The following is an 18237-nucleotide window of genomic DNA, read 5'->3' as shown; positions in this document are numbered from 1 at the left end:
GAAAAGCCTCTTAGGTTATGTCTGAGCTGGATAATTAAAGCCAGCAAACAACAGACATGTACTACACCAAGGCCCTGGGACCTGTGAGCACATAGTGGGAGTGGGAGTGGGAATGGGGGAGGTGATGAGGGAATGTTTGTTCCCAAACTTGGTGGATAAAGAGAAATCCATGACTTTTCTCTTTAAAATCACGAAAAGAAAATGAGAAGCATACCAGATTCACACAGTTCAATATTAGTGATAAAGGTGTATAACTAAAACCTAGATGCTTACGCTTCTGTACATTTTTATCTATAAATGTCTCTTTTAAATATTCTCTTCTTTATTATTTGTAATGTTCTATATGTAAACAAAAATTGAAATGGTACCATCAACAATATTGGTTTTCCATGCCTATGGGAAGCCTAGCTATTCAGAAAAGAAAGCTGTCACCTTCTACCTGATGGCAACTGACCCTAACTGTCTTCACCATAATCAAAAATGATGTGTTAACAAATACCGTATGCTAACACATATATATAGAATCTTAAAAAAAAATGGTTATGAAGAACCTAGAGGCAGGATGGGAATAAAGATGCAGACCTACTAGAGAATGGACTTGAGGACATGGGGAGGGGGAAGGGTAAGCTGGGACAAAGTGAGAGAGTGGCATGGACATACATACACTACCAGATGTAAAATAGATAGCTAGTGGGAAGCAGCCGCATAACACAGGGAGATCAGCTTGGTGCTTTGTGACCACCTAGAGGGGTGGGATAGGGAGGGTGGGAGGGAGATGCAAGAGGGAGGGGATATGGGGATATATGTATATGTATAGCTGATTCACTTTGTTATACAGCAGAAACTAGCACACCATTGTAAAGCAATTATACTCCAATAAAGAGGTTAAAAAAAAAAGAAGTGTTAGCCAACCTACAAAGTGTTGACAACCAATTGTGATGATTGGAAAAATATTGTTGTGGACTTCTATAAAATGGACATGGGGAGCTTTGCAAGGACCCTACTTGACAGCACTGACTGGATGGAGAATAAATGGAGCAAAGTGAAGATAGGAAGCAGTTAGGAGATAAAGAAGTAACAATCGATGCAGTTAACAGAGTTTATTGAATGGGCTCTATACACTCAGCACCTACTTGTCCTGTGGCCACCACTGCCAGCCCTGACATGGAGATGAGGTCACCTCACTAAATCAAATAGTTCCATGGTCTCTTTTCTGCATTGAAAATTCTGATTCTAGTACTAAAATAGGAACCCCTCTGCAAATTATTTTAGGGTTTGTGAGGTCATTAAGAGACATTCAGGAGGAGTTTTCTATGATTCAATATGAACCCTCCCAGCCCTCATCATGCTAATTATTTTATCCAACTCCTGTATGTTATTATGCATTTATTTTTCTTCTATGGGTTCTGATTTTCTATTTGTTTTTCTTGTGAATTTTTCTTCTCCTCAAACAGACTCTCAGCAGAAAAGTCAAGGACTGTCCATTCTACTACTTTTGTGAAGCAGTATGTAGCAAAGGCATTAATAGCATGGCTTTTCAAGGGAAATTGTTGTTTTCAAATCCGGGCTCTACATTTAATAGCTGTGTGACCTAGGAGCTAGGATTAGGGTGAAGTGAGTAGGGTCCTCACCTTGGGTGCAAAATTTAAGGAAGTGCCCCAAGAAATCAGTAATCAAGATATATATCTTAATAAAATATTTTTAAAAATCAAAATTTAGGGAAAATCCATGATGAACAAAATGTCGAATTTTAAAATAAAGGCACAATGTTTTTAGTTTGTTTTGAGATCCTGCTGTGCTGTTCAAAGAATAGGATTTTCCAATCAGCCTGTGGTTCCTTGGTCTTCATGGCATCATGCCCCCCATGGGTGCGGGTTTGAAGGTTGACAAGGGCAGGAGAAAAGATTGAGCAATGCATGGCTTCATGTAGTCATTTTTCAAAATATTAAGTTGTAGAGAGTTTATTAATTTTTTCCACTGAGGTAAAATATGGGAGAATATTTTGATAAGTGCATATAGGGATACATATTTTTCCTTTTGTCTCAGAATTCTATACAGCCTTGGATACGTTGCCCAGCCTGAGTTTTAGTTCTATCATCCACGAAAGGGGATAATTGTAGTTATAGAATATAATTATATTATAATTATATAATTATAGTTTTATAATTATATTATAATTATAGCTTTATAATTATATTGTTACAGTACCGGCTCCATGGTGTTATTGTGAGGTGCTAAATAACTTAGCACAGTACCTAGGCTCAATACATATTAAAAACTAATCTTTAAAGAGTTCGTTTTAGGACTCTCCATAATTCTTCAGTTTAGTTGAGCAGAGAGTAAATACTCATGAATTCACAGCAGGCTGACTCAGTTGAGGCTGGAAGACAGTGATTTAGTATTAATTGAACATCTATTGAGTGTTAGGACTCGTGTAGGTGTATCAGATACATTAGCTAGTTCAGTCTACATTCCTCATTCAGTTTTGTAAGGGTCTACCAAGTTGGAAGTCCCATGAAGTTTTAGAAATATTTATTAATATTTTTAAAATTATCAAAAGAAGAAAAGAAAAGAAAAACAGGCAAGAATAAAGGTTCTGTGGAAGATCCCCCACCAGACTGTTTCCGGAAGAACAGGTGCCCTAAGATCATTCTTAACAGGTAGGAGTTGAGGTGTATTCTCTGACCCTTATCACCAAAGGTAGATCAATATATCATAAAACACTCCTTTCAATCAGCAAATTGTCCACATCTCTAAAATCTCCAATTTATACAAAGACCTCTGGCTTCCTGGAATTTCTTATACATTTTTCATTCGAGAGAGTCCACCAAAAAAATTTTGTTTTGTGATGGCTTGGTTTTATTAAGATGTGCTGTCTCAGAGGCTTCTTTGTCCCTTTTTTGGTGCTGTGTCTTAAGTACCTTCTTTGTGTGACCTGAGAGCAAGTTAGCTAACCTTGGTTTATTCCAGATCGTTGTAAGGAGTAAATAAGGTAAGACTTGAAAGAACTTGGCACAGTGCCTCAAACACAGTAGGTGCTAAATAAATTTAAGCTATGACTAATAAGAATATAAAAATGCAGTAGTGGTCATCGTATAATGTTAGTATTGTCTCTCCCTCTCCCAGCCCTAGACATTTCATCGTTTCCCTGCATTTTGTCACCTCTCTTCCCATTTGCTCCACGAAGGCAGGTGCTCACATGCAGATTCTTGCCTCGCCCCTTTATATCCGGAGACTCTGGAATCTCTCAGGCTGTCCTGATGTTGTAGATTACAGGGCACACTTTGCAACCGAATCCGTCTTTCCCAACGAAGGAACAAATCCCTCCTCTACAACAGTCAAGCGCCCAGAAGATAAACAAACAAAAAACACTCTGCATAATTTTTTAAATATCTTTTCTCCATCAGTTAAACTACCCTGGCCAGTCACCCCCAGCTATGCAGTAAAGGAAAAAGCAGTTCTCTCGCCCATCTCCAACTTCAGCCTCTGACTGCCCTTCTTCCACGAAAGAGTGACAGATGCAAGTGTTCCAAATGGTGAGTCATTTACTAAAAGATCAAGCACTCTGAACCCCTAGATTCTCACAAAAGCAGTCCCTGTGCGTAAAACAATAGCTGTAAAGCGTAGCTTATGCTGAAGAACCTGCAGGGGGAGCCAGCCTCCTTAATTACTGGCCTCCAGATCAGCAGACGCTGAGTGAAATGCCTTCCTCTCTCTTCTGCCGTCAGGGCTCCTTTTGGGGCCCCTGTCTCCAGAACATAAGTTCTCTCCCTTTAATTTTCTGTATCCTTCCTCCTTAGGAAGGCAGCGGCACAGACTCTTAAGTCCTACTTTATGTGGGTATAAAGTTACGTTCTTTGCTTCAGGAGTAAGTCTGTGATTCTCTGCAGGCATTACTACCTGTATATCTGTAGGTAAAGCTGATACCAATCCTCACCATGTTCACCTAAAAAATTGTCTTGCGTAAGAGTTTCTACTAAGTATATTCTGGAAATACCTATCTAAACTATCTAAGTAGTCTGCCTTCCTGTTTTCCACTTCTTGCTCTGCTCCCAGCTCATACTTGAATTTTCTCCCTCACCTGGCTTCCCTTTCTTCTACCCTGAACTGTCTCAATTTTTAAACCAGAGAGTCCAAGTCACAGACCTTTGTTTTCATTATTTCATGGCTTCTTCCCCATCCGATGCATTCCTGTTCACCCTTCTCCTTTTCAGTTCCTTCCGTTTCCCCGACCCCTACTCATAATGATTCATCTGTTGTTTGGAGTTAGACCAGTGGTTTTCAGCCCCCGGTCCTCTGAGGACCTTTTAAAAAATGTGCCCTGGGATGAGACTGATCCCAGAACAACTCCAGTAGAACCTCCAGAGAAGAAGCTTGTGCATCAGAATGTGTTCAAAGCAACTCAGTTGAAAATATAGAGCTATACTGAAGGAGGATAAGGACATAGCCTTTCCTCTCTGCTTATGCCCCTGAAGAGTCCCCTTCTTACTAGGCCCTTAGTCAGCACATTTACTGACCCTGCCCAACACTGTGACATCTCCGGGACCTGGTCCATGAGATTCAGGCTAAGGCAAGAATAATGAAGGCTTTTTTTCATAGACCCACAAAAAGGTAATAGACTAGAGGAATCAAGTATTCCAGTTAAATTCTGATCTCCAAATTCAGATTAACATTTACAGCCTATTCCTTATGTGTCCTTTTTTGCGTGTGTGTGGTACGCGGGCCTCTCACTGGTGTGGCCTCTCCCGCTGCAGAGCAGCTGGGCTCCTGACGCGCAGGCCCAGCGGCCACGGCCCACAGGCCCAGCCGCTCCACGGCACGTGGGATCCTCCCGGACTGGGGCACGAACCCGCGTCCCCTGCATCGGCAGGCGGACCCCCAACCACTGCACCACCAGGGAAGCCCCTTATGTGTCCTTTTTGAAGCTCACAATCACAGAAATAAGAGCAGAAGGACAGCAACTAGGCTGAGGTAAGGAGGTAAGGAGATACCAAAGACACAAAATTTAAGGAGGCACTCACTCTCAGGTGCCCACCCTGCACTTACAAGATCCTGGGAGTGACTGCTTCCTTAAATTTTGCATCCTAGGAGACTCTCTTTACCTCATTCTAGTCCTGGCTCCAAAGGGAGCTAAAATGAGACCTTTTCTAAAGGAATGCTGGAATGCTGGGAAGCGAGGATGACTGTGATCACCCAGTTTAGTGAAGATTTAATAAGTAAAACTGATACAGCCTCCTGAGCACATCTCAGCAGTAAGATTTCAGAACTTGAAATGAGAATTATGATCTGACATTAGCTCCCAGGGCTGTACCCCACCCCCCAAATCCCACCCCCAATAGGCAACTTATGGAAGGTTATGAAAGGCAAGTTTTAGTCAGAAGAGCAGCAAGTTTCTATTCGTGTTAAGAGAGAGTGACACAAATTTATAACTGAAAGTCAAGTGTCACGATACTTTCTCTAGTAACATACTCAGTATCTCTTAATTTCAATCCTTCATTCATGATCTCTGTTGTTACAAGATACAAATGAATTACTGCGTGTGGGACACCTAGTCCAGGGCTGGTACAACTGAGCGCTCAAAGCTGGCAGCCATTTTGTCTCATCAGGAGGATAACGGAACTCAGGAAACACTTCTCACCCAATATCACCCCATCAGCAATTCCACGTGATCTAAAGACAGAGTCAAGCCAGGTACAGACTACAGCCTCTACCTCTCTCCAGTCCAAATCCAGGGTGATGGCCGGAAGTTCCCTTGCTAGGCTGTAGTCAGGTCTGGCAAAATCTTCAGGCGCTCCACCACGGTCAGGGTTTTTGCTAAGGGTTTCTGTTCTCTGGACTCCCTGCCATCCTCCTGTCACTGTCTCCTGCTTTCTCTCCACTAAAGAGGAAGCACCCTGTTAGCGGGAGAGCAGCCACACAAGGGTCACTATTCTGGAGTTCTGTTTGCCTTGATAGTTGTCATTCGTGTTACGGCTGGGGACGAGGGTAGGAAGCTAAAGAATGATGGTTCAGTTGCCAAAGATGGGTCAGTTTCCTGGTGACCACTACCTTATGTGCAATTTTAATGTTTCCTGAGAATACTGGAAGTCTCTTTAATTATAACTAGGTCTAATTGCTTAGTTGTCTAATTGCCTTAGTTGCTTTCTGGAGCAGAGTGGAATAAGGCCAGTGTGAGAAAAGGAAAATGATAAACACAGCTCCAAAGAAACTCTGCAGGAGTCCTCTCACCCCTACCAAGGCCAGCTGGGGTGAGAGACTGTCCAGCTTCTCCAGCCAAAGAACCTGCTGGGATGGCCCTCTGACCCTGCAATCACAGGAGAGTGGAGCTTAGGTGAAATATCCACTGTGGCCTCAAACAAATTGCAGAGACTCTGCAGGGTGTGAATTTAAGGGAAATGTGAAAATTCTATTTTGCTCAGTGATGCAAGGAAACATCAATAAACAGAAACCCTTGGCTTTGGATATTTTTCATTTTTGTGACTAAGAACTGTGTTTTTTAAAACATCATTTTTAAATGAAGGCAAAGAGAAAAACAGTGATGTGGATGAGCAATTAATTGTTTTTGAAAATGAGGTAAACAAAGAGAAAATAATTCACACCACCTAAGAGCATGGGCTGGTCGATTTTTTCTCAGTTGTCTGAATGATAGGACAAGTGAAAAATCTTTGTTTTTACTTAGAATCTTATTGATTATTATTAGAGGTCACACAATTCAGTATTTTGAAGGAAATGCAAACCCTTTAGTTCATAAAGGGGGGAGGAGCTACAACCAAAAGGTATTTAGTTTGAAGTCGCTTGCTTATAGCTTCTCCTATATCTCTTTCTCCAGCTCTCACTCTCGTCCTCCTGCCCTGCCTCCCTTTCTCCTTCCTTCCCTCCCTCTTTTTCCATCTCTCCTCAGGGATGGGCTAGGAAATAATCAGTTGCCCTTGATGGTCAGGTTCCTTATGGAGCCTAGACAATGCCCCGTGATGAGTTGGAAAGGCTGTTCATCTCTTTTATTGACATCACCATTCACTCACTTATGGGGTATGACTGTCTTAGCACAAACATGAAGCTGACTCATCTGGCCTGACTATTGGCAAATCGATGGAGGCAGCCATCCGGGGTGTGAAAAAAAATAATTCTGTGTTAGGCAAACTGTGTCCCATTTGGCCAAGAGTTTTTGTACCATAACTCCATCTAATTGCCTTGCCAACATTTAAACCATGTCCTGTATCTCTTTGCTGAATTAAAATACCTTCATCTTGGTCTGGAATGCTTTTTACTCTCTTACATCTCATCTTTATCACCCTGTCTCTACATCTCTCTGTCTCTATATTTCTGTTTTCTTCTTCTTTGAACTCCTTTCAGTGGATGCTCAAAAATATGAAACTCTGCCTGTTTGTTCATAGAATTAGATTTCTCCTGCTTCTTGGTCTTCTCCTTTAGCACATGGGCCAGCTGTGTTGTGTTTGGACAGTCTTTAATCTATTTGGGGGTGTCACCTGAGTGTATATCATAGTGATCCTGGCAGAGGTATACACATACCGTATTCAGGACCCACTCTGCGTGCCTGGGTGATTCCCCGAATAGAATAAACCAAAAACAAAAACATGAAAACCTTGAAATAAATATTCAGATGTATCACTGAGCCATTCTATAAGCCCTAAGTCCAGTTTATTTCTTCTTCCAGAACACCTTCATTCTCTGGCAGACCAGGGATTAGAAGCTTCCCCTCTGCTACTTCCTGCATCCCTCTCACTAGCCTCCTTTGACTTTCCTTTCTTTAGTGGGGAGTCACCTGCCATCACACGTTTGCTCTCCTGCACTCCTAAGCTCTAAACGTGATTGTCCTGAGCCCCCCGAAGAATCTGTCTCTCTCAATCACCTCTGCAACTTTTAGTAATTGTTCTTGCTTTCAGGTCCTTCACTCTACTGGCATTTGTTGCTAATAGGAAATCAGAAATAGGCCTCCTCCCATAACCATTTTAGGTTGTATCTTGGTTTGGGTTCCCCTGAAAGAAAACTTTGAGACAAGGATTTGAATTAAATTAATTTATTTGAGAGGTAGTCCTAGAAAACATAGGACTGGGAAAATATGTCAAGGAAGGGAAGGAAGATAATAAAATGTACGTGATCAAGCCAGTTAGCACTAGGGTTTAGAGCTCATTCCCACTGGGAAACCCTGGGAGAATACCCATCAGAGTTATACCAAACAAAGATGAGGAAGCTGGGGTGTTATCCACCAACTCCCCACCTGTTGTCACCATTAACCCTCTGGGACTTCCAGTCTGCTCTACTTGTGGACTGAGTGTGTTTCCATAACCTCAGTAAATCTTCAGGAGAGGATCATATATATGCCCAGCAAGAGGCCTTCAGTAAGCAGAGGCTGAGTGGATGTAGCAGACACTGATGGCATCTGTGACAAGGGTCTTAATATTTTTTCCACTGGTTCATAGAGGGCATTGTCTGCTATACTCAAGAACTTACTTGAGGGATTTCCCTGATAGCTCAGTGTTTAAGAATCTGCCTGCCAGTGCAGGGGACACGTGTTCGATCCCCGGTCTGGGAAGATCCCACATGCCGCGGAACAACTAAGCCCATGCGCCACAACTACTGAGCCTGTGCCCTAGAGCCCGCGAGCCACAGCTACTGAGCCCATGTGCCACAACTACTGAGCCCACTTGCCACAACCACTGAAGCCCACATGCCACAACTACTGAAGCCCGTGTGCCTAGAGCCTGTGCTCCGCAACAAGAGAAGCCACTGCAATGAGAAGCCCGTGCACCGCAACGAAGAGTAGCTCCCTCTCGCGGCAACTGGAGAAAGCCAGCACACAGCAATGAAGACCCAACACAACCAAATAAATAAATAAATAAATAAAATAAATAAAAATTTTTTTAAAAAAAGAACTTACTTGAAGTCACTTCAGTTCAACATGATGTCCTCAATGTCTGTTTTATGCTGGGCACTAAGTGCTAGAGATGGAGAGATGAATAAAGCATTCTGGCTCCAAGGCACTTACAATTTAGCGGGACAACAAAATCGCTGAAATAGCTCCTGATCTTTTCCAGTACCAAACAACTAAATAAGAACCAGGTGTTCTTCCTGCCCCTTCAGGGACCTCTAACTTGTGCTTTATTTCTAGGCCTTTGGACACATAGAACATTCCTCTCTTCCATCTGCCCACTGCCTGCCCCTCCTCTCCCCCGCATTCCTCCTTTCACCTGACTCACCCAGAAGCATCTTTCAGATATCAGATGTGGCCTCTTCCAAAAGCCTCTTCTTATTCCCTAAGGTTGAGTTAGAAGCTTTTCTCAAAAGCTTTCTTCAAATCCCACATGTCCTTAATAGCAATACTTATATCAGTTCTATCAATTCTAATTTCTAGTTTATGTAGCTGTATTTTCCATGAAAATGTAAATTTCTTGAAGATGATGAATATGATTTCTTCACCTTTGGTTCCTAGGCATCTAGTATACTGCTGGTACACAGTGGGAGTTTAATAAATATCTGATGAGTTATGAATGTTTTACACACAGACACACACACACACACACACACACACACACACACACACACACACACACACTAGTGACCAGGTAGGGTATCATTCAGGGCCACTAACTAACTGTGTTTTATTTGCCTTTAAGCTAAGCCAGAAATCTCCACAACTGTGGAAAATAATTTCACGTTAAAGTTTTTGAAAATCTACAGCATAATTATGCCAGTGTGTGTCAGTTTGCATCATTGCTCAGAATGTTTCTCAGAGGACCTTATTCCAATTAATTTCTGGTGGGAATGAAGGAAAGCTGAGTTGACTCTAGAACCCAAATGGGAATCCTTATTTTCTGACTTAGGGCTCTCAGAACATGTTATCTTGTGATCCTTAGTCCTTAAGTTTCCTGGAAAAATTGTCTCAATTGTTTAAATTTCTGTTTAATAAATGTTGAAGTAGATAGTGAAGGAAAAGTAGGGCAGAAAGCAGTGTGAATCCTGTTGTAAGAATGAGGTTTTTGCTCATCCTTTGACGTTTAATTTGTTCTAATTCATTTCCTATACCAGCTTTCCTAGTGTTTTTATTTTTAAGTGACAAGAGGAAATGTACCCTTCTGAACTCATTCAGAGCCCTGGCTATTTCTTAGGCAGTACAAGGAAGGGCAGGAGAAAAAGGAAATTAGAATAGGCCCCTCTGACTTCAAATTCTTGTAGGTAGTTCCCAGCCTCTAGTCTCTGGGATCTGGGCTTATTTCCCAGCTCTTCCTCTTGCTGGCTGTGACCTTGAACTAATTACTTCACACCTTTGTAGTCAGTTTTCCCATCTATATGAAGGGGGTAAGGAGAGTATCAGCACGTTGTTGTTGTTTTTAGGAATTAAATGAAATAATCCATGAAAAATTCTTGGTATATTGTTTGGTATATATTAAGTACTCAATAAGCATTTGGTTGTTATTACTACTAACGTGTGTTGATCAGCTGTCTTATGGCATTATGGCTTCATTGAAACTTTTCAAAATCCCAAGTAAAATAAATATTCTTCTTAATTCTCAAACATTTCCTGTTAGATGGGATGAGAGAAAATTATATTCCAGTTTCTTCTAGCCCCAAGAACATTAAATAACTTATGATTTCTTGTCATGTTTTCACTGAATATCAGTCATGTAATTTGACAGCTGCATTCAGATCATAGCTCAGGCTCTGTGGTGTGGTTTTAGATGAGTATATTGTCCAAGTCTTTTGATTTTATGAATTAGTCTCTTAGATTCATTGTTATTATAGTCCCAAGTACATAGGAAAGGTTTCCATTTTTTTGTTCTGCCACAATTAATTTTCAAGTTTATTAGTGGACTGCATTTCAATAGTTTAAGTAAAATAAATAATCTAATGATATAATGTTTGGTAGGTGTTTTGTTTCTTATCAGGATTTTTTTGTAGGTTCTTGGGCCAATGTTTATAGGTAACAAGGACTCAATCCAGATATAGAACCACAAGGTTGGATCCAAGAATTCCAGTTTAAAAAGAAAAGGACTTTGTCTTACGTGTCATCAGATTTTCTCTTCTGTACCCATGCTTCCCTGGGCACTGACTAGAAAAACCAGAGAACTTTCCTTCCTGGGGAATTAGTTGGAATTAGTTGGTGTGGAATCACCAACTCCACATAACCAGCTACAGGACACAGCTTGTCTGTGGATCCTTTAAGACCTTGACAAACGTTGGCAATTCCTCACTCTGATATTCTTATAATCCCAATTATATTTTTAATAACTTATTAACTCTTCAAAGCCCTTTCACATGCTTTTATCACGTGATGCTCCCAGTAAGCCTCTGAAATAGGTAGAACATCTTGTTATTTCACAGATGAGAAATCGGGGCCTGGAGAGGCTAAGCCACTGGCTGAGCCACTAATGAAGGGCAGAGGTGGGATGAGAATTTAGCATGCCTGTACCCAGGCAGGATGGCATAACGGAAGGAGATCATCTTTAGGGGCAGACAGAACTAAGGTCAAATCCTAATTCAACCACCTACTAGCAACATAGCCTCATCTAGTAGTTAAGCTCTATGAGTCCCAACTAACTCATCTCCAAAACTGGGATCATAATCAGTATTACACAGGGTTCTTAGGTGCATTCGATTTATGCACAGTAATGGAGTACGCAGCACAGAGTGGATGTCTCGGAAATGTTTCTTCCCTTCCCACTACTTATCACTCACTCTCTTTCACTTCTTCCTTCCTCTGCATGAATATTCATAAATCTGCTATGTGATTGATTCTTAGAGACAGTGGGAGTTAATGAAAAAACACAACAAGATAGGTTGTGGAATCTGATGAACCTGGGTCTGAATTCTCCTCCTTCACTATTAACTCTGGGCCTTGGACCAGATTAGATTAGATTAGATTAGATTCCTCATCAATGAACAGGGACAATGATACCAACCTCACAATGGTGACATACGGACCAAATGAGAGACCTGTATGCAAACTATCTACTATCTGGCAACCATTAGTGCTCAGTAATGGTAATTTCCTACCCTCTTCCCTTCATCTCTTAAAAATTAACCAAGTCAGCATGCATGTATTGATGCTTACTAGGCGCTACATGTTCACTGCACCAGCAGCCCTAAGTGTTAGAACAATAGGGGTTTGGTCAGCTGTGAACTGTGTCTTCCAGTGTTACTAGTTAAAATTACTAAAGCTTATGGTTAATTTAGCTTTCCTGTAGAATAGAAAAGCCCCCAGGTTATTCTATCAATGATGCCTTTCAGGCTTAGACATGCTAGGGATGTCCACAGAGAGTGTCACCCCTATGGATGTCGTGTTCTTGTGTGTTTCCAAGGGCTCGGCTTTGCCAGGGCTCCAGCATGGCACACAGCCTCACCTCCACAGCTCCATGGAAAGAAAGAGTCTTTAACGTAAACTTCAGGGCCCCCCATGTAGCAGCTTTTTGCTCTAGAGCAAGAGACGCTGGGCGGAAGAGTCCCTCGGCCACAGCCCCTGGCCCTCTATACCCCTTACTCTGATGATGCAGCAAAAGAAAGCACAGGAGAGATACACGAAAACTCTAGTTTACTCAGCAGGGCGGTCTTTTCACGAGCCACATGTGTGTCTTTTTCCTGCCTGTGCTTTTACTAGATCATCTCCGTGGGTCCTGTCCTTGTCACTCTCTATTATGTTTTACAAAATTTAGGAAAAAAACTTAAAAAACAAAACAAACAAACAAAAAACAAAACTACCTCACGTGTGAAACGTAGGAAACAAAAGCAGGTGGGATTGAAATGCCTAAAAATGAAGAGAGGTTAAAATAATAAGACCCATGGAAAAAAGTCACTGTAATCTAAAAGCAAAACATCAGAGTTTAGCAGGACATCTCCAGTAGCTATTTACAGAATTTGATTGTTTCTGTTTATTTAATTTTGGTTTTGCAAAGCCTGAGTTTTGTGCATTCCTTGACCTTCTTAAGCTCCATTTCCTGTGTGTGTGTGCGTGTGTGTGTGTGTGTGTGTGTGTGTGTTTAAGATTAGATATTGCAACCTTTTTTTCCCCTCATAGCATCTTTTGTAGAACATTAAGATTCTGAGTCCAAATCTCCAGCCGTGTGACTCCCAGCCGCCATCATCATTTGCAGCAGTGAGCCCCTGAGCCCCTGAGCTTTCACCACAGATGGAAAGGGTCCTAAAAGGGGCATCACACCCCCGGGGGGAAACCATAAGGAAAGTGAAAGCTTTAATATCAGGCAGGTTTCTAGAAGAAAGGGGATTACAGGACTGCAATGCAGCCTGGGTTTTTCACAAGCCTGGTGTTTGGACTTGTGTCTTTTCACAAACAGCTCACAGGGAAGACAGATCTGACTGTTAGAGCTGCTGACATGTCTAAGAACAGCAGTTAAAAGGAGCCACATAGGTGGGGACCGAATAAGGCAAGACACCATTATTATACCAGGATCTTGTCTGCTTTAGGGACATGGCTGTCTACAAGATGAAATGCTGGCTTTGTCTCCTCTTGTCTTCCCCCGCTCTCACCATGCCCTCTTCCCCACTCCCAATGCAGTTTTGTTTTGTTTTGTTTGTTTGTTTTTGCGGTACGCGGGCCTCTCAGTGTTGTGGCCTCTCCCCTTGCGGAGCACAGGCTCCGGACACGCAGGCTCAAGGGCCATGACTCATGGGCCCAGCCGCTCCGTGGCATGTGGGATCTTCCTGGACCGGGGCACGAACCCATGTCCCCTGCATCGGCAAGCGGACTCTCAACCACTGCGCCAACAGGGAAGCCCCCAATGCAGTTTTAAAAATAAATAAATAATAGGTTCTACAGGAATCATCCGAAACAAGTCAGCTCCAGCACAAAGGCCAGAGTAGTTTCTAGTTTGATTTTATTCTACTCCTGAGTTAATATTTTAAGCATATCCTCAGCAGCCCAGGGCATTTTCCTCTCCATATGGACTGCTGGATCCCTTTTCTCAAAGCATCTCTAAATATTTAAAGATGAACAGCTCTTAAAAAATCGGAGAACAAGGCATTGGCATGCAGTTAGTATCTTGAGGAATATAATCTGAAACCTACTGCTCAAATGAATGAGTGGTCTGTGTGGTATGCGGGGACAAAACAAAAGCTACTTAACTCATTAAAATTGACCTCAGAAGCTAAGAACATGTTCTCTGTCCTTCACTCTCTCAGACAGTCAAGGTCTCCTACCTTTCCATGGTGAATTTTCTCTAGGGAACTGTCTCTCTTATCTTCACATTTCTTCTCTATCCCTGTTTCTTTTTTGGTTTTCTGCCTCTGTTCTTTATTTCTCCTAATATACCCCAATCTCTCCTCCTTTTTCTTTTTCTTTTTCTTTCTGAGGTTCTTTCATCTCTTCCTCACATACTCCTCCTTTAACAGAGCTTAAAATGAAATCAAATTATGCTTTAATATATATCCTCTATTCTTAATGTTTAATTCAAGTGAGTTGAAAAGTCTTTACTTTTCTCTGTGCTAATTATGCATTAATTACTTATGTGTTAGATTGTGAGAGAGACTTACAGGATTCAGACAGGCTATATTGATGAAGCAGCTTTAATATAAGCGCGGCAATAATGGGAGAAAGATATACATCAGAAGAGTCTGGAGATCTCAGGCTCAGGTTTCTTTGTCCTTCCACTGCTGGGTCCCACAGAACAAGCTTTGTATCCAGTTCTCAAATCAACACCAGCATGTGTGCAAACACCTCTCTCCCGGGAAGCCTAATCTGTGTTCATGGTGGGCTCTCAAGAGTGAGCTGGTCGCATAGGCATATTCCAGCCACCCAACCAGCCTCAACCATCAAAACCTTCAATTCCACCAAAACCAAGTGCTAGGCATAAATCCCATTATTTTCACTCATCAGTGCTGACAGCCTGGTACATTCTGCCCCCAAATAACCCACAGATCCATGGTGGCAAACCGACATTTCTCTTTAGTTAGTATATTTTAAAGTTTTGATGAATACAGCTCTAAGGAACTTTATAGGCAAGCATTTGGCCAATTCAGACCTGCTGAGATTAACCACACTATGCTCTCTTTCTGTTAAAAACAAAATCCCACTAAGCCACTTTGCTATATATTAGAGCTGGAACTAAAATGGCCTTCTTTGCTATGGATCTAAACTCAGTGTTTTCAGAATAGAATCCCCCAAGCCCCGTTTAAACAAAATGGAAGGGATGAGCTGCTGCGGGCTGGTCTTTGTCCCTCTGGCAGGCCTTCTTCTCAGCCCTCACCTTCCACCTCATCTCCAGGATGGCCCTTTCCACCTCGTCCAGGGCTCGCTCTCTCCTTTCCACTGCCCTCTCCCTCCTAAGTACTTCCTTTTCTCTTTGGCTGGCCTGCTCCAGGATCCTGGCCCAGTCACCCTCAATGCCTGTGGGGAGCTGCGGCCCTTGAAGCCTGGGGTCCTGGTGCTGCCCGGCCTGACCATGGCCACCCTTCTCCAGCTCCTCTTTGTGCATGCTTTTCAGATGCTTCCACAGGGCTGTGGTGCCCAAGTTAACCCCAGGGCCACGGCCCACCTGCCAGCCACACAGGCGGCAGGTGGTGTATGGGTTGGGGTGGTGTCCAGCACAGGCAGGGGCCAGGGGGAAATACTCCCAGGCCTCGGAAAACCAAGTCCCCTTGTTGTGGGGCATCGGGGTGGGTGTGGTACCCGCAAAAGGGCCGACCGGTCCTCCCATCTCACTGATCTCCTCCTCCTTCACTTCTAAGTCCCCTTTTGCCTTTATCCTGGTTCCCTCTCCTTCCTCCTCTTCCCGCCTCATCCTGTCTCTTCTTTACAGCTTTCCTTTCCAAAAGTCTCTAAGGCTAGAAGTGTACTTGGCAAGGGACTGTGGTGACTCTTGGGGATTTGCAATAATGGTCAAAGGCCGGCCACACCTGGGTGGTGTGATGTTTCCTTTCTGCTTCACTGGAGAGTAAGGGTGCATCAGAGCCAAGCAAAATGGCCCGGAGGCCCTCCTGTACATTCCCTCCATGACCCGGATACATACTGATCCCTCCTTGGCTGGCCCAGAAGACAAAACAAATTAGTGCAACAAATACAAAGCTCTTGATTGAGCTCAGTGTTCTCTACATCAACCAGCAACACGGGTGTTTTTGAATATTAAACATTTTAGGTTTTTCTCTTCATTCTCCTCCTGGCTGCTTCCGCTGTTTCTGTGCTCCTGGCGATCGATCCAATGCGTTCTGGAAGCAGGAGGAGAAGCCTCAAGGTTCAGGCTGTTCAGGAGCCCCAGTGCTGGGGCCTCACTGGGTCTCCCTCAGCGTGGGTAGAAGCGAAGCATAGACAGATGCTGACGTCGGAGACTCGTGTTTCCTCAGAACGGATGCAACAGGCTGTCTGGAGGCTACAAAGTCTGCCAGGGTCTGGGAAATAAAGTTCTCAATGTGAGGTTAGCTTGTCCCTAGGGAGGTCCCTCTGGGGCTGGGATTCTAGGAATTCCACACAGCAGGCTTAGCTGTTTTCAGCGGGAGGAGCTGGCATGCCCGAAGGAGAGAGAGGTGGAGCGAATCTCCACAGACCTGGTTGTGCCTGGGTGTCCTCGGCAAGCAGCTCACCCCATCCTCCACCTTCCCAGGCACCATCGCCTGCAAAGCCAACAGCAGATGAGAACTTCCTGACAGCAACTTAGTCCAGATGTTTGGCTTATTTTAAGAGGTACCTCATTTTAAGAATAAATAAACAAAGGGAAAATTATAGTACATGTTAAAAACAGCCTGACTTCTCTCTCCTTTCTTGGGTCATTTCTTAAGTGATTGAGAGTTTATTCGTTAAGCTTTGGAACCTTGAACAGTTAGGAAGCACCTCCCAGCCACAAGTGGGTACTTACAGGCAAGCAAGGCTCTGGACTGGTCTCTGATGGCTCCGGAGCAGGGTGAGCACTCCTGCCGCCTTAGAAGGCTGTTAGCTGACTCCTATCCCTGGGAGGAGGGCACCTCCAGTTCCTGTTCCCTCCCACTTCCAGGGAAGCCTGGTTTCCAAGTGGGTGTGTCCCTGCCTGTAGGGTTTTTCTGCAACAAATGCAAAACTTTTCTCCGACTCCCTCCACCGCTGAAGAAAGTTGTCCCCGGCAAATATCATGTAGTAAAACAGTAAGTTGAGCACCTACAAGTCTTAGTTCTGTTTCCAGAAGACTAGATCATCTGGCCTGTCAAGCAAAGAAGGAGATTTAAGAGGGGGAATGGGTAGCATACGGGCAGAGAAACCACATGCCTCAAGAATATCTGTGGTTTCAAATATTTTATCCAGTTGTCAGACCATGAGTCTCCATTTTTGGTTGGAAACTATTGATGTTGTAAATACAGTCAGTAGAAAAGCCAGAGAACTTGCAGAAAGGGGAAGATTAAGTGAAAGGACTTCACCCCCAATTTAGAGTAATATAACAAATTTGGGGTTGCTTTTTATTATATTATGTAACTAGAATTGGAAAAGCTGAAATATGTTGGCTTCTACTCTCAATTGGAATGAAATAAAGGTATAATCAACTTAAGCAAAAAATATGTATTTCAGATAGGTAGATAGATAGATAGATTTAGGAAGGAAGACCTACCAAGAGGAGACAGGCACATTTTAAAGAAGGTGTCCATGGGAGAAAAAACTTTTGAGTTATAGAAGAAAATATAGAAATGGTAGAGTAGAAAACATGTAGAGACTGAAAGTCAAATTTCAAGTGAAAATCAAATGTGTGGGGCATGGAGAGACCCCAAATAGAAATGAAGAGCTGGTAAACAAATAGGGAAACTCTTTTCTTTTTTTTCTTTTTTTAGGTTTTCTCTTTCTAGACTAAACAGCTATTTTCAAACTGATTCTGTGAAAAGTCCTTTGGAAAAGGTTCTGTCCAAACTTAAGCAAACTGAATATGGGATAATTTACAAATGGTCACCATTTCAGTATTTCATCTGTGGAAATAAGGGAATGATCAGTCTTACAGCCAGATTTGGATTCATTTTTCCTGACTCATCAGTTTTATCCTGCTCCAACCTCTCCTTCCAGGACAACATCCCCACCTCACTCCCAAGCCCATGAACCGTTCCATCTGCCCATCTTTGTGAATCCCCCACTACTTTTCACCTGTAGGATCCAGGCCCAACTCTTGCCTGTCCACAAAATATAACTGTGCCCTCTAAGTTATTTCCAGATTTCATCCTTCTCTGTACTCCCACAGAACTCTCCAAATACTTTTTGACACTTACTGCAGAATTCTTTGTGCTACTGCTTACTTATTCCATATGTACTTAGAATAAAGTGCT

At 42.8% G+C, this 18237-nt stretch overlaps 2 protein-coding genes across 3 annotated transcripts in view; one reads left to right on the top strand and one right to left on the bottom strand.

The window, feature by feature from the left end:
• The window catches only part of CD96 (CD96 molecule), an 85329-nt gene that overhangs the window by 18377 nt on the left and 48715 nt on the right, over window positions 1-18237 (top strand). The window contains 3 exon segments of the mRNA XM_060149047.1: window positions 5607-5820; window positions 9636-9712; window positions 15330-15536. Coding sequence (XP_060005030.1) covers window positions 5607-5820; window positions 9636-9712; window positions 15330-15536 — 498 coding nt within the window.
• On the bottom strand, window positions 14554-16848 carry ZBED2 (zinc finger BED-type containing 2). 2 transcript variants are annotated; one of them, XM_060149351.1, is made up of 2 exons: window positions 16818-16848; window positions 14554-16353 (listed from the first exon to the last, which is right to left on the bottom strand). In XM_060149351.1, exon 2 carries the CDS (start codon window positions 15747-15749, stop codon window positions 15141-15143), a length of 609 nt encoding a protein of 202 aa, XP_060005334.1. In that variant the 5' UTR covers window positions 15750-16353; window positions 16818-16848; the 3' UTR covers window positions 14554-15140. The 2 variants fall into 2 exon arrangements, with proteins under 2 accessions (XP_060005334.1, XP_060005333.1); XM_060149350.1 differs by lacking the exon at window positions 16818-16848 and adding an exon at window positions 16510-16633.

This window comes from Lagenorhynchus albirostris, chromosome 5 (genome assembly GCF_949774975.1).
Source record: "Lagenorhynchus albirostris chromosome 5, mLagAlb1.1, whole genome shotgun sequence".
Classification (NCBI taxonomy): domain Eukaryota; kingdom Metazoa; phylum Chordata; class Mammalia; order Artiodactyla; family Delphinidae; genus Lagenorhynchus; species Lagenorhynchus albirostris.
This window is presented reverse-complemented; position numbering and strand designations above follow the sequence as displayed.

Excerpts from the sequence above, each read along its gene's own strand:
- ZBED2 (XM_060149351.1), bottom strand. The coding sequence starts at position 15,749 with ATGAGGCGGGAAGAGGAGGAAGGAGAGGGAACCAGGATAAAGGCAAAA.